Source organism: Nyctereutes procyonoides, unplaced genomic scaffold (assembly GCF_905146905.1).
Source record: "Nyctereutes procyonoides isolate TBG_1078 unplaced genomic scaffold, NYPRO_anot_genome, whole genome shotgun sequence".
Taxonomy (NCBI): Eukaryota; Metazoa; Chordata; class Mammalia; order Carnivora; family Canidae; genus Nyctereutes; species Nyctereutes procyonoides.
This window is the reverse complement of record NW_026575051.1, coordinates 62,744,929-62,767,221: the sequence shown is the minus strand read 5'-3', so window position 1 is coordinate 62,767,221 and position 22,293 is coordinate 62,744,929. Positions and strand designations below refer to the sequence as shown.

General features: G+C 45.2%; 1 protein-coding gene across 1 annotated transcript in view; it reads left to right on the top strand.

Moving 5' to 3' along the window:
- Positions 1–21,969, top strand: part of PREP (prolyl endopeptidase) — a 117,517-nt gene extending 95,548 nt beyond the window's left edge. The window contains exons 11-15 of the mRNA XM_055330191.1: positions 8,506–8,642; positions 11,513–11,607; positions 14,423–14,554; positions 17,322–17,478; positions 21,173–21,969. Of these exons, the coding sequence (XP_055186166.1) occupies positions 8,506–8,642; positions 11,513–11,607; positions 14,423–14,554; positions 17,322–17,478; positions 21,173–21,467 (816 nt within the window). The 3' untranslated portion in view covers positions 21,468–21,969. The remainder of the gene's footprint in view (positions 1–8,505; positions 8,643–11,512; positions 11,608–14,422; positions 14,555–17,321; positions 17,479–21,172) is intronic.
- Positions 21,970–22,293: the final 324 nt, after the last annotated feature.

The window sequence follows — 22,293 nt, the reverse complement described above, 5'->3', positions numbered from 1 at the left end:
ACTGTCTCTAGAATTTGAGGTTATCTTATTAACTCCCCAGGGCTGAGAAAGAACTGACACCAGCTTTTTTTTTTTTTTTTTTTTTTTTTTTTTTTGCACCAAGCGTCACAGTCTTGGGACTGCTCAGAAAAGACCCTTCACTGTCCTCTACCGAGAAACAGTGTGGCCTCCCCAGACGATGTAGATAGACCTTCATTGCTTTGTTGCGCCGAATGCTCTTGGTTCCAAGATGTAGAGTCACATTGTTACACTGTGGTGAGAGTCTCCAAAATGAAGAATTTCCATTTTAAAGGGGAGAAAAATAAAATTCAGGAAGGAGGCTTTTCTTAATGCAGTGTTTGACCCACCTTTGGGTGGCTCACTAATGTTTAGAAGGAACTGTGCCTTAGAATTGCTGTCGTGACGTTTATTTTCACTTGTGGTGTCCCCAGAGGAAGGTTTCGTTTGGAAACATGTGAAAGCAAATCCTCTGGTGGGATCGCTCAGGTGCTTCCAAAGCCTGTCCACCATAGTTCTCTGGCGGTACTTGTAGTCTGTTGAGGGGAAGGTGTGGGCTGGAGCACAGACCCTGTTGCTCGTTGGCGTCACAGGCTCCTTGCTGAGAGCTGGCTTGGTTGCACAACCTGTTTGCTCTGCTGCTGACAGGAAGAAGGGAGAAGGCAGGGCCCATCAGCTTCATGTGACGAGCCATCGGTCCTGGATGACAGAGGAACTTTCCCTTTGCTCAAGTGGTCGCTTGTTAGGTCCCATGTGAGCACTTTGTTTTCCTGTCCATTAAGGATCCCATGAAAGCTCTGGCATTCCATTAAAGGGCTGTGTCCCCAGTGGACACTCAAAAACTGGGTGTGTATTGCCAGCCGTCTCTCATTTGATTATAGGTATGAGGGGGGGAAAGTAACTTGTTTGCTTTTTCACTTGAACCTAAGTATTGTGGTGGCAATAAACTATTAAATAATGGAAAACTGACAGGTGGATTTAAGCTTGGCTGTTGTCTACTCATAAAGCACTAATGGCTTTTGTATTATATGCATATATAAAAATTACATTATAATTTTTGCATGTTACCAATGATGGTTTAAGGTTATACCGTCCCTAGCACAACTCTCCTTTAGTAAGTGTGAGGTATCAGGGAGCCCAGTTGATTTTGGGGCTAGTGCAAGTAGGGAGTCCTGAGCAGGCTTGCCAGGGCAAGTGGGAGAGGAGAGGCCTGGTTATGAGAACTGAAAGGACTGGGTGTGGGGTCCGTGGCACAAGATAGGATGCTGGGAGTTGGCAGTCTCTGGGTGGCAGAGAAGAGAACGAGAGACCATGGTTAGTAGCCAAAATAAGAGAACCCAGAAGAGGAGCATGTCTCCAGGTATATCTAGCACACGGTGACTTGGAGAGGGAGGGGCCACCCACCCTGTAGATCACAACCCCTCACATGGGCTCCCACATGCAGACTTGAAGGTCCTTAGCACAGAGTAATTTATTAAGGCCCTCTGAGATGGCAGAGGGAAAAATTGCAGAAAGAAAACAGAAGACCAAGTGTAGAAAATTGCAAAACAGTAGCATGTGGCCGGAGGAAGAAGAGCTAGTAATGGATCAATTAGGAAGGTTGAAAAAGAATTAGAGAAATAAAAAAGAACCAAAGAAATACTCCACCCAGGAAGCCAAAGAAGCAGTTGCCAGAAAAAAATCGAAACAGATGAAGCCTGGGAAAGAAACCAGTGCAAAAGTGGCATTTCTGAACAGTAAGGGAAAAACAGTTCTTCAGTAAATGGTATGTAATAGTTGGCCATTTGGGAGAAAGACCATACGCAAAAAATTTGGATTTTTAAATATAAATGTAAAAATTCAAGATGAAAACATAGACAAATATTTTTATAACTTGGGGTAAGAAACTCCTATCTATCTGTGCGGTGTGTGTATTCAAGACTCCACAAAGAAAGTTCAAAGACAGGTTATAGACAGGGAGGAAATACAAACAAAACATGGCAGGAAATAAAAAGTGAATATCCTTAATGTCAGAAGAGGTTCTATAAACTAATCAGAAAAGCAACACAATAAAAGATTTGTTTTCTGATGGGAAGGCATAAAATAACTAATAAATAGATGAAAATGTTTGCTAATTTAAAAATAATCTTAAAGCCATAATGAGATGGCAATGTTTGCCTGTTAGACTGGCAAAAATTAAAATCCATTTCAGAAAAAAATAAAAAAAAATAAAGTCCATTTAAGCATCCACTGCTGATAAGAAATGGGCACTTAGGTAATCACTGTCACTAGGGACTTAAGTTGATAGACCACTTTTAGAGAATTTTTTTTTCAGAATCCATTGAATTTTTAAATGCACATACGCTTTGGTCTGGCGATCTCATGGGTAAGAAATATGTATCGTACAGAAACCATAGCATATGAGTATAGGAGATTTATCTAAAAGGGATTTATTCCATCATTGTTGATAAGAGAAAAAGAAAGTCTGAATATCCATCAGTAAGCAAATGATTATGCATTTGTGTACATGCATACGATGAAATACTAGCCAGCTGTTTTGGTTTTCCTTTTTTGTTTGTTTGGGTTTTTTATGAGGTAAACCTGGGTGTTTTAATGTGGAAAGAATTTCATAATCTCTTGCTCTGTGAGGAGAGGAGGAATATGCTGTAGGCCAATATTAGCCTGATTCCATGTGTCACATGTGTACATATGAATATGTACAAATAGATGCATCTCTATAAACTCATGAAAAATTTGGTCAGCACCAGGACAGAGGTGAAAATGCGGGGCAGGGGCAAGGAGAAAGAAACATTCCCTGCTGCCTTTTTAAGAGTGGTGATAAAGTTGGGGTACCTGGGTGGCTTGGTCGGTTAAGCATCCAGCTCTTGGCTTCAGCTCAGATCGGGAACTGAAGGTCGTGGGATCGAGCCTGCATAGGGCTCCACGCTCAGCAGGGAGTCTGCTTGAGACTCTCTCTCTCCCTCCCCCTCTCCCCTTCCCCCTGCTCAAGTGCTCGCTCGCTCTCTCAAATAAATCTTAAAAAAAAAAAAAAAAGTGAATGAGGTTGGAAGGCATGTGCTGTGGGTGTAGGTTACTGTGGAGATGTTTGATCAGGAAGGAAGAGGGAGATGGAGATTCTGCTTGAGGGGCACACAGGGCAATGCAAAAGGTTTTGGTGTTTTGCTTTGTTATATCGGGTGGGAGAAATCCGAGTGTGTTTGCATCCAGGGAAAGGAAGAAAACACAAAAGGTGTAAACGTTGTGATAGTCGGAAGTGTGATGGTGGTGGGGTTAGCAAGGGCTAGAATCAAGGCTGAGTCTTTCTTTCCCTGGGGTTGTAGAGGGTGAGTGAAGTTGGCAGGTTTTTTAAGAACTCTAAGCAGATGGGCTCTATGACAACGGGCAAGACAAAGAGTAGGGGATGCAAATGGGTGGTGTCGGGAATGGGAGAAAACGGAAAGTGTTGGAAACAGCTACTCTGGAATTGATTTAGGAACAAAAAAGTACAAGGAAGACATTTAGGAAAGACATAGGAAGGAAAAGGAGGAGAAACATAAGGAACTCATTTAGGGAAAGGAAGAAACAGACATAAAGCCTACGCTCAGAGCCCGTGAGTGCAGGTGTTACTAACTTGCAGCGAGGTGAGCTGGCGTTTTCTGAGCCCCAGCTACCTGGAGGAGGAGAAGGAATTCAGCAGCTTGGGTTAAAATGAGATTTCAGGCCATTAGGGACACTGAGAGGCCTGGCTAAGGGTCTCGAGCTGGGCAAGAAAGCCCACATGAAGCTGACAGAGCCAGAGAGAGTAGGAGGGACTGAATATTGTGATAAGAGTTTACAAAGAAAAAGGCAGATACCTCAGGAGAGCCAAGGTGATGGGGGTTTGTGGTGCTGGTGGTTTGTCTCCGTACCCCCTTAGTCCCTCAAGGGAAAAAATTATCCAGATGTGCATTGTTACATCCACTGCCTGGCACAGAACAGACCCACAGCAAACATTCAAATGAACAAGCGGATAGGGTGGCGTGGAAGCTAAGATTTGACACTGAGGCACTCAGACATCTGTAAGGACAGGCTGCTGGACGGGTCATCACGTTGCATTGTCCAAGTCACTGAAGAAAATCTCATGAGAACTGGGGCAAGAGACAGAGAGTCCCATATCGACTTATCAGGGACTGGGGAAAAACACTTGGCATTAGTCGATAGCACTGACAAGCATAAAGGGAGTGATAAAAGCCAACTGTGTGACCAGTCTTTGAGCCCCGACGCACCTGCACCACAGTAGGTGGGAGACATGCCACACCTGCAGCGTGGAGTCTTCCACCCCAGACGTGTGTAGAACCAGAATCTCCTGCAATGCGGTCTGGGAAGCTAGATTTTTTAACGCGTTCATCACAGATGCTTAGGCCCAGCCAGTGAGTTTGAAGAACCACTAGTGAGATTCTGCAGTGGAGCTTTTTGGTTTGCCCAGGTTTGGGAAACAAACGGAAATGAGGAGTCTGCTGGCTTTTCTTCCTAACCAAACAAATCCAGAGCCGTGGGAAACACACCCTCAAAGTCTCTTAAGGAAAATCTTTGAAGGAAGTGGCTTCAAGAGGAAACCAGTTCCAGTTAAGTCAAAGAAGTAGACAGTGCGTGATGGAAAAAGTGGCTGGGCTATTTGTAATGACTATTTCTAAAATGTTCAGATGGATTCCTTCCATGGTTATGAAAAGACTCAGGATTCACCTTGCCCTTTATTGAAGAGTCAGGTTAAGGTCTATTATCAATTGCTGTTCCGTAAATGGAAATAACCTAGAACACCAGAGTGTGTGTGTGTGTGTGTGTGTGTGTGTGTGTGTGTGTGTACAAAGATGTGATAAAATCTGCGCATGTATTTACATGGTGTGTGTATTTGTTTCAAATCTGAAATAGCCCTCTTGTAAGGAGTCTTCTTGAAGTTGATTTTATTGTAATCATCTTCACGATGCCCTTTTGCTACCAGACAGTGTTCAAAGGGTGTTATTTTAAGATCTGAACCACACCAACTTAAACTCAGATATATTTTTGCAGCCAGGGGCGTGAAGGGGTCTTTGTGCTTCTGATGGTGTTCTAAAAGGATTCCTTTGCCCTGGAACCAAATGGGGGAGACTTGCAGACCGGCTCGCAGGCATTGGAGATCTACAGGTGGCAGCAGGAAAAGTGGTACCAGAGGAGCCACATTGTCACAGAGCAATGGGATAGAGAGCTTTGGGATCAGGAGAGTCCGCTTAGTAGAGACTCGAGGTGCATCAGCCCTGCTGGTGGCTGGGTGAAGAGCAAGGGAGCACAGGAGGGTGTTGGGGACGCATGAGCCAGACTGGAGGGAGATGAGGTGCCAGGGCAGGGGTTTGAGGATGGGTGTAAGTTGGAGGGAACACTATTTTTGAACAGACGATTCGTTTAAGATAGAATCGTGTGAGACAGTTTGCCCCCCTGCTCCTTCTGTGGTTGGAGTGCTCCAAATTCTCCCCAAGTCTGCCATGAAGGCCCTGTGTTAGAGCTCGTTAGCCCCAGGCAGTGACTTGGAACCTGTCCTCATACTCTGCATTTACTCGTACCGCCCACACAGTTACACTCTATTAGAGGCTGCTGACAGACAGCCACGAACAACTTTATATAAAAGTGTGTGTCCCCATGCAGAAGAATGAAACTAGACCACTCTCTTGCACCATACACAAAGATAAACTCAAAATGGATGAAAGATCTAAATGTGAGACAAGATTCCATCAAAATCCTAGAGGAGAACACAGGCAACACCCTTTTTGAACTTGGCCACAGTAACTTCTTGCAAGATACATCCACGAAGGCAAAAGAAACAAAAGCAAAAATGAACTATTGGGACTTCATCAAGATAAGAAGCTTTTGCACAGCAAAGGATACAGTCAACAAAACTCAAAGACAACCTACAGAGTGGGAGAAGAGATTTCCAAATGACATATCAGATAAAGGACTAGTTTCCAAGATCTATAAAGAACTTATTAAACTCAACACCAAAGAAACAATCCAATCATGAAATGGGCAAAAGACATGAAGAGAAATCTCACAGAGGAAGACATAGACATGGCCAACACGCACATGAGAAAATGCTCCGCATCACTTGCCATCAGGGAAATACAAATCAAAACCACAATGAGATACCACCTCACACCAGTGAGAATGGGGAAAATTAACCAGGCAGGAAACCACAAATGTTGGAGAGGATGCGGAGAAAAGGGAACGTGAACTGGTGCAGCCACTCTGGAAAACTGTGTGGAGGGTCCTCAAAGAGTTAAAATAGACCTGCCCTACGACCCAGCAATTGCACTGTTGGGGATTTACCCCAAAGATACAGATGCAATGAAACGCCAGGACACCTGCACCCCGATGTTTCTAGCAGCAATGTCCACAGTAGCCAAACTGTGGAAGGAGCCTCGGTGTCCATTGACAGATGAATGGATAAAGAAGATGTGGTTTATGTATACAATGGGATATTCCTCAGCCCTTAGAAATGACAAATACCCCCCATTTGCTTCGATGTGGATGGAACTGGAGGGTATTATGCTGAGTGAAGTAAGTCAATCAGAGAAGGACAAACATTATATGGTCTCATTCATTTGGGGAATACAAAAAATAGTGAAAGGGAATATAAGGGAAGGGAGAAGAAATGAGTGGGAAATATCAGAAAGGGAGACAGAACATGAAGACTCCTAACTCTGGGAAACGAACTAGGGGTGGTGGAAGGGGAGGAGGCGGGGGGTGGGGGTGAGTGGGTGACGGGCACTGAGGGGAACACTTGACAGGATGAGCACTGGGTGTTATTCTGTATGTTGGCAAATTGAACACCAATAAAAAATAAATTTATTATTAAAAAAAAAGTGTGTGTCCCTTCTGATAATTTTGAACCCCAAGTAGTATCCTCTGTGAATCCTAAACTCACAAATTTGCATCTTTCTCAGTATTTCTCTCCAAAGTCAGAAACAAATGCTTTCTTTTTTTTCTATTCTTGGCAGGTTTCAGAAAGCAACCAGGCTTGCAGCATTTCTTGTGGCCCTGTAGTGCTTTTGGCTAAACCTGCACACACACACACACCCAAGTTGATTTCCAAGGACTTAGTGGCCACTTTCTATAGAAATGCCACTGTAAAAAGCCTTGGATACCATATGGCTCCAAACCACACTAAGCACAAAGGCTTATGTCCTTGAGTATAGCATGGGAGGTCAGCAAGATGTTTCTGAGCAAGAACACTCTCCAGGTATCATTTGGGTAAAGACACCATGTTTGCCCAAAGAGAAAGCTGTTTACAGCTTTTCTGTCTGGAAGAAACCATTATCTGCTTTTGGTGGCTTACCAACTCCATTAGCATTCAGTGTCCTCTCTCTCTTTCTTTCTTTCTTTCTTTCTTTCTTTCTTTCTTCTTTCTTTCTTTCTTTCTTTCTTTCTTTCTTTCTTTCTTTCTTTCTTTCTTTCTTCTTTAACATTTTTTTTAAGATTTTATTTATTTATTCACCAGAGAGAGAGAGAGAGAGGCAGAGACACAGGCAGAGGCAGAAGGAGGCTCCATGCAGGGAGCCCAACATGGGACTCGATCCTGGGTCTCCAGGATCACACCCTGGGCTGAAGGCGGCGCTAAACCACTGAGCCCTCAGGACCTGAGGGGCTGCCCTCAGTGTCCTCTTTCTTATCCTTTTTCTCTTACCCCTGTTATCCAAGAAGTAAAGAGTTTAGAAATGTTGCCTGAACTTGCCCAAGGTTTCCCAGACTCTGGTGAGTGTGATAAGCCTAAATTAAAAAGGCTGAAGAATGGAGCGCCTGGGTGGCTCAGTCTGTTGGGCATCAGCTCGGGTCTTGACTCAAGGTCATGAGTTTGAGCCCCACGTTGGGTTCCGTGTTGGGTGTGGAGTATACTTAGAAAAAAAAATTGCTGGAGAAAAGGTCTTTAACTGGGGATAATAGGATTTCCTTGTTGTCATTCTTCTACTCCCACCTGATGCATGTTTTGTAGTTGCTAACATTTACTTAATAGCTGAACACAGAAAAATGAAGGGTTGAGTATCTTAACATGTATGGAAGAAGTTGAATATGAAACCCGTTCCCTAGAAAAGAGTCTCCCTAGACTGGATTGTTTGGTAGGACGGCCGATCCGATTCTTCCAGTGCTGGGAGGGGGAGGGGGAGGAGTAGAGAACTGAAGGCCCGTTGTCTTCTGTGTTCCGTATAGTAGGCACAGTGGCCCCATTGGGGGCTGAAGAAGTGAGGCCTAAGGATGATCAGTGGCTCACTGCAGGTAACCTAATTAGCGGGTTGAGGAAGAAGAATTCAAATTCAGGTCTCCCTACTTTCAGACACTCTTCTCTACCCCACACTGTCTCCATAAAAAGTGAAAGATGCTTCGGTCAGGTACCCGCCGGTACTGGCTATCCATTTTGCTACCCTACATCTTGAAGAGAAAATTTACTTGCCTGCACGTTTCTCCCATGTCAAAGCATGCAAGTGTAGCTAAGTAATATGAAATCTATTCTGCTTTCTTTTGTTCTAGATTTTCTACCCCAGCAAGGATGGTACAAAGATTCCAATGTTCATTGTGCATAAAAAGGGCATAAAATTGGATGGCTCTCATCCTGCCTTCTTATATGGCTACGGCGGCTTCAACATATCTATCACACCCAACTACAGGTAAGCGTTGAACACTCTTAGAACCTTGACGTGCCTTTGATCCTCTCCATACAGTGGGAAGAAAGCAGAGACTAGTCCACTAACTCATTTCTTAAAACATTTCTTAAAACATTTCTTAAAATGTATTTAGCTCTATATTTCTTGCTTGTTTTGTGGAGAGGCAGGATTGTGGGCCCTTCTGGTCCGGAATTTCAGGATCATGACACGCTAATCTTGTGTCTTCAGTGAACAGGTTGTTTGAGAACCAGATGCCGAGGCTGTAGCTGCCAGGCTACAGGAGGTTAGTATCAACCTAAGGTCTGGAAGAAAGGAAGCTCGTACCTTCCGTGTTTGTCATTTGCTGGCCTGCCATTGCCCTCAGCATTCTCTTCAGAGGGAATGATTTTTCAGCTAATAATTATATTTTTCAGCAGCACAGAGTCTTAAAATAGACCATCTTAACATTCAGCCACAAGTAAATTTTCTGTATATGCTATTACTTGTTTTTAAACTGTTCATGTGATTATTTCCCAAACTGTTTATGATTCGGGGGGTGGGGGGGGTATCTGCATTGATACATTTGCTGTTATTTAAATATCTTCTGTCAATTATTTGCAAACTTGATTTTAATATCCCATTCACGGTGTAAAAATTTGCATTGGGCATTTTGAGTAAAAGCAAGGAGTCCCCTACCAGCAAGTCCGGCCATAAGCCAACCTCTAAATAGAGCTTCATATGAAATCTGATCCTATTTGGAAAGAAATTTATGGACTGGTGACTACCAGGACATAAATTCAGAGTAGATTTAAGTAGCTGCCCCAAAATTTGAAGACAAGGAACTCTCGCTTTGTTTTGAGCCTTTGCTGGCTAAGTGTTCAGGATTTGAAGTAGGAAACCTGGTCCCTGCCCTGAAGTAGTTTATAGCCAAACTGTGACCTACCTACCAGAGAATGCTGAGGGCAATGGCAGGTTAAAGGTTAAAGGGTTTGATTTTATCCTTCTGATACTGGGGAGCTGATGGACTTGTAAAATCATCACACAGACCAATATTTTCAGATTTGTTATGTATCATCACATGAATAAATTGAAGGGAAACCAGTTAGAAGAGTGGCATAGGGACTGTTCTTTGTTCACTGTACAGTGACCGTGCCATTCTACGCTCTGTAATGCTTCCTCCATACCAGCCATTATTCTAGGCAGGGCCTGAGCCACAGACGGGCTGCCCACCTCCTGCCAGAGTTTCCCTGGCAGTGAGATTTGCTCTCCCATTCTTATATCCATGTCTGTGAGGTTAACCATGTGCCATATTTATTCTTTGTGATTATTAGTCTGAATAGCAACCAACACCTGTTGGCTCACTATATTAACCTAATCCTTAAAACAAAAAGTAAAATGTGTCATTGCCCCTCTTTATTGTTCAAAGTGATGAAATTCAAGCTTCAGTTTCAAGTCATGGTGAGGCCTGAGTGTAGGGCCAGTGAACATGTGCTTCATTCCGTGAAGAAGAGACTTGCACCCTGAGCCCCACTTCCCTTAGTCTCTATAGTGGGTCTTGGATGGAGACAACTCTGAATCCTGAACCACATCTACTATACCTAAAACTGCTTGTCTTTGTTCATCTGTACAAGTAGTTATTAATCCTGCTCCACTGGGACTTGAGAAATGAGTAAGGAAGGGGCCCTGCACCATTTTTATCCCAGAACCCAGCAGATACGCTGGGAGCTTCATCGAGACCATCAGAGGTGCATGAACGGTGTTGATGAGAAGACCAAGTGCTTGAAAATCTGTTTGGCCAATCCAGCTGTGTGCTAGGATCACCTCCTCCAACTCTGCTTTTCTCTGCGTCCTAAAAACCCAGGAAATTAGCACTCAGGCCATCCAGAGCCCCAGCTTTCATAAGCCTGTGTTTCCCTAGCTACTAAAAGGGAGAATAATTTTTTTTTAAGCTTTTATTTATTTATTCATGAGAGAGGCAGAGGGAGAAGCAGGCTCCCCGTGGGGAGCCCGATGTGGGACTCGATCCCAGGACTCCAGGATCGAGACCTGAGCCAAAGGCAGACACTCAACCACTGAGCCACCCAGGTGCCCCATAAAATTTTCATAAACCCATCTCAAGGCAGAATTAATTTTAGCTATCAGAAATAATAGATGTCATTTAGCACCATTAGGGTGAGAGTGGAAAAAAGAAAACAAAATCCAGATTTCCCAAAGGACTTCCTTAACTCTTTCTTCTGGTGGCTTTGTGCTATAGTTTCTTCTGCTTATTTCTAGAAAACCTTCTCCAGCCCTGAGCCCTCCATGCTTGCTTTCTGGACCGTGTGTCCTTGGTCTACTCTACCTCTCACACCTGTGTTACCGAGTGTAGCATCTAAATGTCTGTAAACCTAGACTACCTCTTTAAAATCCAATTTCAGAAACAGCTTTCTTTATTCCACCTTGAACAATTAAAGAGATACTAGAAACAGTGGAGTAGGGACCACAGATGGGGATGCGTGCAGTCCCACAGCCATTCGCACCAGGGCTGTGTCACGTGGCTGGAGAGACTCAATTTGCCAACATAGTTGTTTAGAAGATGGATTCAGCATGAAATGAGGGCGGTTCTTCGTTTGCCTTATGAATTGTGTATTCCCACTCCCTATAGTAAAATATTTACCAGTATCGAAAAATGAGATACACTGAATGCACATGAAAATGTATGAACTTTGCAGTTAAACATTCATCAGAACTTTTATATATTGCACTTTAATCAAATAATATACAAATACTGGGCTCCTATTGCAGTAATATTACATGTGGAATGTCTTCGGGGATACATTTTTCCTGATGGGGAGACACGGCATGGTCCTTACCAGGTGGTTAATGGAAGGCTAATTATTTGAACTGCTTCTCAGTGTGTCCAGGCTCATCTTTGTGAGACACATGGGCGGTGTCCTTGCGGTGGCCAACATCAGAGGAGGGGGCGAATACGGAGAGACGTGGCATAAAGGTGAGATATTCTCTCTACAGAAGCACAAACATGGCACAGCCAAAGCTGTGTCTGGACGAGCTGACAGGGTCAGGAGCAGAAAAGCATTGTGGTTAGGCAAGAGAAAAATTAGGATATGTTCCGACAGGTTGCAGGCACCACTGCCCCTCCAAAAACAACTGTTTTTTCACATTTTGTTTTCCTCTGTAATCTCTTTATTTTAATGAAGTACATACTTATCCAAACCATTCCCTATAGACCACAATCAGAATTGGTATTTTGGTTAGCATTATCTGGCTATCTCCAGACAGGTCATTTTCTCTTAAAAAGAGCAATCTTAAATAGATCTTTCCTGTTCCCAGAGTGACCATCGTTTGGCTTGTTTTCTCTGATTGTCCTGATGATGCTAAGCAGTGGCATCCTCCTGGCATTACAGCTGTGACTCTGTCATGGGCAGCTCAGGCGTTTTGCTTTTCTGGTTTTAAGGATTCGGTCTCTGTTCTCCGGGCTCCTGAAGCATGTATCCTGCTTCATTGAGGATATTGCTTCTATACTAAGCTTCATTCCCCAGCCTGTCATAATTTTTTAAAAGCCTTATCGCTTCCTTTTCTTTGCATATGAAGCACAGTCCTTCCCCCAGCCTATTGGGCATCTGGAGTTCAGAGACTAACCAATAGCCCGAGGAGGATGCGGGAACACACGTTTGCTCCCACCAACCCCAAGCTTCTCCCCCGTCTCATCATCAGTGTCAGTGATAAGGCAGCTTACTGGAACAAGCATAGCCCCCAGGGCTCGGGGTTGGTCAGCAGCACCAGGCAGAGGGGGTCTCCTCCCACAGTAGGAACAGCAGATCTGTGTGTATCCTCTTGTTCCTGAACCTGAGGCCAAACGCTCTGGTTTTCTGCATCAAATCCAGTCTGCAGGGATGAGGGTAGATCTGTAAAGGGATTTTTCATAAGTACCTATTAGGTGTCAGGATGCTGAACATCCAGCAAGCACCCCAAACACTGACACGAGACAACATACTATTTGAGCATCCTGTGAGTATTTCTCGCTAACACATGGGCTCCTGACCTGCCCGCCACCATTAGGGCAGCTGCTCCCCAGTGTCATCTCCAAAGACTTTATCAATTGTTTCATTGTATAATTTTGACCCTGACCTGATTTTGACCCTGATATTAGAGTTTAATTACACTAAGATCATACTGTGATATTAAGAGATGATTGGTCAAAGAAAGCTAAGAAAACCTCTACATACCATATATTTATGTCCCAAACCCGTATGCTAAATCTGGACCCCGACACACCTCATTTACCAGTTAAAACGTTTGTGGCATACATAGACGCACCCCTGCGTGGACTCTGGGTCCTCTGGCCCTCTCCTGGAGAACCCAGGTTCTTCTCCATAAAACCCCTCCGGTCATCAGGTGCCCACCTTGCTACGCTAGGCATCAGTGCGCTCTCTCATCTCTGTATTAATTAGAACCAACTTCTTGTCCAAAAGACCCAGGGGGACCTTAGAACTCGAATGAGTCTAAAAGCTGACTATCTGCATTTAGACTGATTCATAGACTTTCCCCAAATTTAGGCAGTCAAGGGGCCAGAAATGGATTTTTCCAGTAGACCCTAGTGTACTAAACATTGATAGATCTAAATTCCATTGTTTAGAGTTTAAAATGTACTTGAATGAGTCTAAAAGCTGACTATCTGCATTTAGACTGATTCATAGACTTTCCCCAAATTTAGGCAGTCAAGGGGCCAGAAATGGATTTTTCCAGTAGACCCTAGTGTACTAAACATTGATATATCTAAATTCCATTCTGTGTATTGAGTTTAAAATGTAATGCTCTTTAAAAAATATAGTCCTATACCCAAAATGATATTATTCCTGGAAACTAAGTAATTCTAGCTGTTCTAATTCACCGATAATTTCTTATTAAAATTTTAATAACATTTGCTTTGATATGAAAAAATTTCTTCAGTAGCACTGCTTCATCTGTAATTGAATTTCCGCAAAAGTGGTTAATCTCAGATATCTAATTAGACCTGTGTCTGCTTTTTGTTCATCTCCTAGGCAGTTACTTCAGACATCTCTTCCATTGGGGGCACATCTTTGACTTTTGGCCTTTGCTTTTAGATATTTTAAGACTGTACAAATGTTCCTCTCTTTACATAGTTTCTTTGTGTGCTTTTTATACATTGGAGGACTTCTCGGTGAGAAAAGTCCAGATTCTCTGGGGGAGATGTCTGAGCTCTTCATTCAAGGATTGAGAAACCGTAATAGGCTGCTCTTGGTAGCACCACCTCCCCACCAAACTCCTGCTTACATTCTCTAAATAAGGGCAAAACTAAAGACCCTGTTTCTCAGCTTTACCATTTCAAACTCCTGCGAGGAGGAGGGCTCAGAAGCGCATCTGTGAGAGCACCAGGTGCTGTCCAGGAAGCAGGAACCACACACGGCCCCATCGTTGTTTGCTACGCGGAGCACGGCTCGAGGCTAAGTTTGGTCTCTCCAAAATCTAGATTCTTTGTGGTTACCTGCTTTCGTACTTGTGTCCTCGTGGTTCTCTAACAGATCATCTCTTCCCTGCGGGGCATTACCATTGTGTTTGGGAAAGTACAGATCCACCATATGGATCGGTGGTGATGGATTTCCATGATGCATAACAAAATTTCAATTGGAGCGTTTTTCTAAGTGTGGTGCTGTTAGCCTGGTGTGTGTAAGTGATCGATAGTTGAAACCCTGCCCCCCTACCATTTGAAGCCCCTTTAGGTTAAACTTTTTTTTTCTTTAATGTTGTGTTTCTTAACCATCTTTCACTTTGGCACATTGCAGGTGGTATCTTGGCAAACAAACAGAACTGCTTTGATGACTTTCAGCACGCCGCGGAGTATCTTATCAAGGAAGGTTACACGTCTCCCAAGAGGCTGACTATTAATGGAGGTTCAAACGGAGGCCTCTTAGTGGGTGAGACCTGGATTCTATTGTACTTACTAGTTAACACTCTGGGGGTTTTCGGATGCACTGTCCGTAGACAGCTCTTGACTGACTTTGGCTCACGGATGGGAGCAAAGAAAGCAAAACCCATTTGTATCAGGGCATCTGATAAATGACACACAAAGACCCAACTGAACTCACTTGATACAGGCTTGATTCGTGACACCCTGAGAAGCTGTCGTGCCTGCCTGCTCCCAGCTCTTCTGGGCTGCACACTGGGTGGGACCAGTGCCCCACAGTGGACCCATAGATTTCTAGGGTTCAGCCAGCACAGGACTGAGCCAATAACCAATAAATGTGATTATGCTACTCAGAACCAGTAAGATTTGGTGAACACCTACGCTGTGTGCTCAGAGAGAAGATTGATGGAGGAAAATGGGGTAGCACAGCAGAATAGTAATGAAATATTCATGGTATTAATTCACACTTGCTGAGCACCTTGGGTGCTGGGCCCAGTGCTGAGCCCTTCAGCTGCACACACTCATTGGACATGCACGCAGCCTGAGAGTCGGGAACTGGTATTATTCCCATTTTACCGAGGACTGGGGGCACTGAGAGGTTGAGCAGCTTGCCTCGTGTCACACAGCTGCCAAGTGGTGATGCTGGGGTTGGAGCCTAACACTGTGGTTTAGAGTCTGCTCCTCTAACCTCTAAATGGCACAGCCTCGAAGTCGCTTTTCCTAATATTTGGTAGTTAAGGACATTTTACTTTGTATTGAACATTTATGGTGGCCTGGACTTTGCTTACTGGGTCCTACATCCAGTGTCATTAGGATATGAGGACACATTGTACCACCGTAGACTCAAAACAAGTGTGAAAATCCACTGTTTTGGAAGGGGACTCGGGGGCCACACATTCACTCCGTTTCCTTATCCTTGAAATATACGGAGTCATTGCAAAACCTGAATACTCTTTACCCCAATAGAATATAGTCTTGAAAAAAGAAATTTCCTGTGGAGGTAAAATCTATAGATCCAAAATAATTGGTTTAAATTTAGAAAGAGCACGGATATCATTGCTGGGCACAGTGAGCGAGGGAGAGGGTCAGGAGGCGAAAACAGGCAGGACCTCAGACCCAGTCCAGCGGGCCTGGTTTACTCTTTGAAGAAAGAAGCCAATGCGGGAATTTTAATGGGATCGACCTTGCACTGATCGTGTTATGGTGTTAGGGCAGATGAAGGGGAGGCCTCCGTCCCCGTGAGACACGGTGGTGGCTTGGCCCTCGAGTGTGGCAACGGAAGCAGCAAGAAGGGGTCAGATTCTGGGTGTGTTCTGAATTTGCATGTAGATCATATGTGAAGTGTAACAGAAGAACGAAGGGCACATCTAAGATTTAATGGGAAAGGATATTGAAAATACCATCTGATACCAATAGTGGAACAGTTGAGTAATTCACTGTTTCATCCAATAACTCCTTTATCTTTTCAGTTTCATAGCCAGGAACTGGTGTACATCTATTGGCAACCCTGGTCCCTTAAGGAACTTGCAGAAATGGATTTCCCTTCTCAGGGTGTTCAAGGCTTACTAAAAAGGACAGGTTCCTGCCCCTTCTCACTCCTGAGAGTGGATCAGAGTATCCCAGGGTGGGACCCACGATCTAGTATTATGAAAAGCACCAAAATCAGGTGCAACAAGGGTGCAAACTAGGTTTTTTGGCCAGAGGCAGGAGAAGGCCAGATTCCCTTGACTGACTGTTCAGCACACCAGCTTTGATGTGACTTCCTCCCCACACCTCCCTAACTGCCTTACCCCAGGTTGGGTTCCCCCACACCCCATGAAGTCCCCCCCCCACAGTGGTGGTTCTCACGCTTATTCACTTAACTTTCCCATAAAAGGCACATGGCAGGATGTTCAATAAATATTTGTTGAATTATGAAAACTAAGAAATATTTCTATAACTATACAAAGAAGAGTATTTTTAAAGCAGGACAAGAACATGTGCCAATATTGGTTAGAGCCTATGCTGGGTTTCAGGCCCTGCCTTGGACTGTATGAAGGGTTTCTACTCACGACACTTCCAACACCAAATGTATAGGGTTTTTTCTTCCACACCAAGCAATTTTCCAGCTCTCCGACACCCAGTGGGTGTCCTGCAATTCAGTTCTGATACTGCCCAGAGTTAGCACAGACCCCACATTGGTATGGGGTTCCCATGATTCACCTCCTCGGGTTTGGTAATTTGCTAGGACAGCTCATAGCCTGGAACAGTAGTAGAGTAAGGGATGGGGTAAAGGGGGGCTTGCAGAACTTCCATGCCTTCTCTAGGAAGGCCACCCTTCCAGCACTTAAGTGTGTTCACCAACATGGAAGCTCTTTGAACTCCATTGCCTAGGGCTTTTTATGGAAGTTCTATTATGCAGGCATGAGAAATTAAATCAGTAGCCATTATTAACTCTCTCCCCTCCCCTAAGGTCAGAGGTAGGGCTGAAATTCCACCCCTCTAACCACACAGTTGGCTCCTGTGGCCCCCAGTTCCCGTTGTGTAGCAATCTAGAAAGTCCTTGAGCATTTCTGAATAACTCCCATGCTGAGATTCCCTTCCAGGAGTAGTAAATCTCTACCACTGGTGAGAATATCCAGCCCCTTCGATAAAAGCTCATGGCCATTAGGCAGGTGGTTTATTATAGTTTCTTCCTATGCTCTAGGAAAGAGGGCAACCGTGGTTCTGAAAGTGTTGATTTGTTTTTATTTATTTAGATGTTTATCCTTTTCCTTTCTTTCTGTCTTGGTTTTCAGCCGCTTGTGCAAATCAGCGCCCTGACCTCTTTGGCTGTGTTATTGCCCAAGTTGGAGTAATGGACATGCTGAAGTTCCATAAATACACCATCGGCCACGCCTGGACCACCGACTACGGGTGCTCAGACAGCAAACAACACTTTGAATGGCTTATCAAGTAAGTCTTCATTCATATTGATTCCTGTGTATGGGTGTGTGTGTTGCTAACGATTTTGACATCGTAGTCCTGAGCAGTCAAAAGCATAAGCGTCTGACCCTTTGTCCCCTTCAGTGTCTCATATTTGCGTATTATCATTTACTGCAGAAAGTAGGAGAAGTGATGGGAGTACCTACGTGTCTTCCTTGTTTTGATCCGGTCTTTAACAAGAACAACAAACCACAGAGATCGGGAATTCTAAAGATGTCCTCCCACCCCCGGATTCCTGCCCCCACCCCCACCCCCACCCCCGGTCTCTTCAAGTCAGACACTAATCTGAGTGCTGCTGTGAAGGGACTTTGCAGATTAAAGTGAGGTTACTAGTCAGCTGACCTGAAAATAAGGAGATAATCCTGGATTACTGAAGTAGGCCCAATCTCTCTGGCTGGAGGTAGGGAATGCAGCAGAAAGGGAGGTCAGATTGGAAGCATGAGCGGGACTGGAGCTGCCATTGCTGGCTTTGAAGATGGGGGAAGGGGCCTCTAGAAGCTGAGAACAGCCAACAGTCCCCAAAGAAAGGGAGACCTCGGTCCTATGACCACATGGGAACTGAGTTCTGCCAACAGCCTGAATGAGCCTGGGAACAGATTTTTTCCCAGAATTTCCCGATAAGAGCGCAGCCAGCCAACACCTTGATTTCACAGCCCTGAGACCCAGAGCAGAGGACCCAGTTGAGCCACCCCAGACTTCTGGCTGACAGAACTGGGAGATAAGAAATCTGTGTTGTTTTGAAAAGCTGCCAAACTTGTTGTAATTTGTTACCATAGCAATCAAAACCTAATAGAAAAAGGTGCCATTTTACTTTACATCTATGTATGGGATTTTAAGGCGGAAATAAAGAAGGATCTATGCAGGCACATTAAAACCTACTTTGTTCCCTCAGTATAATCATATATATTTAAAACTGCAAAATCATATTATTAAAACATCATACAACTTCATTCCCATCCGTCAACCACTTTGGCGAGACCATTGAGGAAATGGCAGGCATTTAGACGCTCAAGACCACAAGCCACGTTCTTTTCTGGCTGTTCACAGTCTTCACTTCTACAGGTAGGGGTTTGGGGACCGTCATCAGCAGTTAGGAATGGCCCTTGGAACAGTACAAGAAGCCTGTGTCCCAGGCTTCTCAGTCAGCTCTAAATTTCATTAATAATTTCTCTGGTCAAGCTTTTTCTTTAATTTTATGGGCTTCTTAATGGTTTTAGCTCTTCAGCTAAAATGACTCAAGTTTTATCATTGAATACTTTTAGACACGCAGATATACCCTCGTTGCCAAATACCAGTAAAAGCTGAATCAAGCAGCTGTAGTTCAAACTAATAATGTAAAGAAAATACTGACCAAATTGTGTATCAAAGGCAACAAAATATTCAGTGGAGCCTAATGCTTCTAAAATTAATTTGGGAAGGGGCGCCTGGGTGGCTCAGTCGGTTAAGCATCTGCCTTTGCTGCCCCTCCCTCTCTCAGATAAAATATATAAAAATTAATATGGGGAATAAAAGAAAAGTAAATATTTTTCCTCTCAAGATGTCTGTGATAGTCCTACTTTAGACTTTAATTTTCCAACCTAGCTCTCACGGGGCTGTGTTCTCCTCCTACTCTATTCTGGAGCCAGAGGGGGCCTTACCAGAAGCTGCATGTCCCATGAAGCATGGTCTGAGATTAAAGGGGGTGCCCCCCCTCCATGAATACAGAATTTTCCAGAATCTTAAATGTAGCAGTATGGCATGTATGTGAATCTCAGGGGTAGAGGGGTGGTGGTATTATCAGGAGGCAGAATTTTCCAAACCTCTTTCCCCAAGAACTAACGCTTAGCTTGAGGGCTGGGGTCGATCCAAGAACACTCTGAAATAAGATCAGAAAGCCAAGCCATGTCAGCCCCTTGATCTTATCTGAAAACTCCAGAACTTTTCAGTCTTGACTTGGTTAACCAAGCAGATGTGTTACTGTTCTTGACCATTTACCCTCCAAAATAAAACTCTACGAAAACAGCCGATTCTATTCATTAATACTTGATGAACAGAATATCCATATTGAGTAAAACGCAAAGATAGAAATCCAGAGATGCCCCTCACCTGCCATCTAATTCGACTATACTTATATTCATAAAACCCTTTTGTTCACTTGCCTGAAAAGTTGTCCTGCAGAAGGTGCGTCCTCTGCTCCCCCCACCGATCTGGTCACCATTGGCAGGGCCCCAAGTGCCCGTGAGAGGCCCCAACAGGACCCAGGCTCCTCCTCAGCCGGCCTCGCTGAGCCTGCAACAAACATCGTATCAATAGCAAAGGGCCAGAAAGCTGCCATATGCTTTGACTTTCAAGGTTTTCGACCAAGAGAGGCCAGCAGCTGGCGCATCCACAGTCAGTGGCTTAAAATCAGTCCCCCTTGTGGGACTCCTGGGAGGCTCCGTGGTTGAGCACCTGCCTTCAGCTCAGGCCATGACCCCGGGGTCCTGGGATCGAGTCCCCATCAGGCAGGTCCCCGCAGGGAGCCTGCTTCTCCCTCTGTATCTCTCGTGAATGACTAAATAAAATCTTTTAAAAAACAACAACAGGGCAGCCCAGGTGGCTCAGCGGTTTAGCACCACCTTCAGCCCAGGGCATGATCCTGGAGACCCGGGATCGAGTCCCACGTTGGGCTCCCTGCATGGAGCCTGCTTCTCCCCCTCTGCCTCTCTCTCTCATTCTCATGAATAAATAAAACTTAAAAAAATAAAAAATAAAAATAAAAAAACAACAGTTTGGCTGTTGTGGACATTGCTGCTATAAACATGGGGGTGCAGGTGTCCCAGCGTTTCACTGCATCTGTATCTTTGGGGTAAGTCCCCAGCTGTGCAATTGCTGGGTCGTATGTCCACAATAGCCAAACTGTGGAAGGAGCCTCGGTGTCCATCGACAGATGAATGGATAAAGAAGCTGTGGTCTATGTATACGATGGAATATTCCTCAGCCAGTAGAAATGACAAATACTCACCATTTGCTTCGACGTGGATGGACCTGGAGGGTATTATGCTGAGTGAAGTAAGTCAATCGGAGAAGGACAAACATTATATGGTCTCATTCATTTGGGGAATACAAAAAATAGTGAAAGGGATTAAAGGGGAAAGGAGAGAAAATGAGTGGGAAATATCAGAGAGGGAGACAGAACATGAGAGACTCCTAACTCTGGGAAATGAACTAGGGGTGGTGGAAGGGAGGAGGGCGGGGGGTGGGGGTGAATGGGTGACGGGCACTTGGGGGGGCACTTGATGGGATGAGCACTGGGTGTTATGCTCTATGTTGGCAAATTGAACTCCAATAAAAAATGAAAAGTAAAATAAAAAATTAAATGGAAAAAAAATAAAAATAAAAAACAACAACAACAAAAATCAGTCCACCTTGTAGGAGTGAGAAAGTCAGCGTAAGGAGCATGGAGCCACTCCAGATCCTACGCGTGTGTATAGGAGGGTCAGAGTCGTCTCGAAAGACCTGGGCTCTTCCCCCGTCTTCCAGGGTGGGAGCCACAGAGATGGGGCAGGTGCCCAGGGTGCAGGAGCCGCGGCCAGTGGGCGCACAAAGGACGCCAAGGCCCGGGCCGTCGGGCTCCTGGGGCAGCGTGGGGCCCGACCCCCGGGCCTCGGCCGTCCAGGCCCACGGCCCTGCCTTTGCCTTCCAGGTACTCGCCGCTGCACAACGTGAGGCTCCCGGAGGCGGACGACACCCAGTACCCGTCCATGCTGCTCCTGACCGCCGACCACGACGACCGGGTGGTCCCGCTGCACTCCCTCAAGTTCATCGCCACCCTTCAGTACGTGGTGGGCCGCAGCCGGAAGCAGAGCAACCCGCTGCTCATCCACGTGGACACCAAGGCCGGCCACGGGGCCGGGAAGCCCACGGCCAAGGTGATAGAGGAGGTCTCCGACATGTTCGCGTTCATAGCGCGCTGCCTGGACATCGACTGGATCCAGTGAGCGGCCCCCGCGGGCCCGGCCCGGCCGCCGCCGGGACCCTCAAGGGCTTTCACACCGGTCACGGTCACGCGGAGAAGCCACCGGGCCTCCCGCCCCCCCACGGACACCGGGTCCCTGCGCTCCACGCCGCCGTCCCACGGAACCGCCGCGGGAGTTTTATCTTTTTTAGGCTTCTCCTTTTTAGCCAGGCCCTTGGCGTTTCTTTTTTCCACCCTGTGCAGGCACATGTTTTAAAAAAAAAAAAAAAAAAAAATTAAAAATTAAAAAAAAAAAAGAATTAAAAAAAATATTAAAAAGGCATGTTTGGATAAATAGCTAAGTGACAGCCAACGCATCGTGACTATTAGGTTGCCGAATCCAGAGTCGTAGTCGGGCACACCTCACCTAGAGCACTCAGTGAAACCCGCTTCTATACCCATAACCAGTATATCTTTCGATGTGAGAACTGTTCTCCTGAAAAAGACTCCTTTGCAATGATAATAAATGTTATTTAAGAACGGGAGGCCTGATTTCCGATTCCTTGGTGTTGAGGGGCCCTCGCCCTGGATCGCGCCACTTGCCTACTAGACCCCTTTCCGTACCGGGTAGTTTCCTAACAGTGAAGCCCTAGAAGGAGGGGAGTGCGGCCCCCCCAGCTCCCCTCTTTATGGGGATGAAGCTCCCAGAGGCAGCTCACTCTTCCGTATTAACCACTCGGTCAGGCCGGCTGATGACCTGAGCCAGGGCTCCTTTGACTTGGCTGCCTCCTCTTGAAAAATCAGGGGACCAGAAGCTTCAGCTTATGGGCCTGCTTGTCTGTCAACCTGGTTACAAAGTGTCCCTGGAC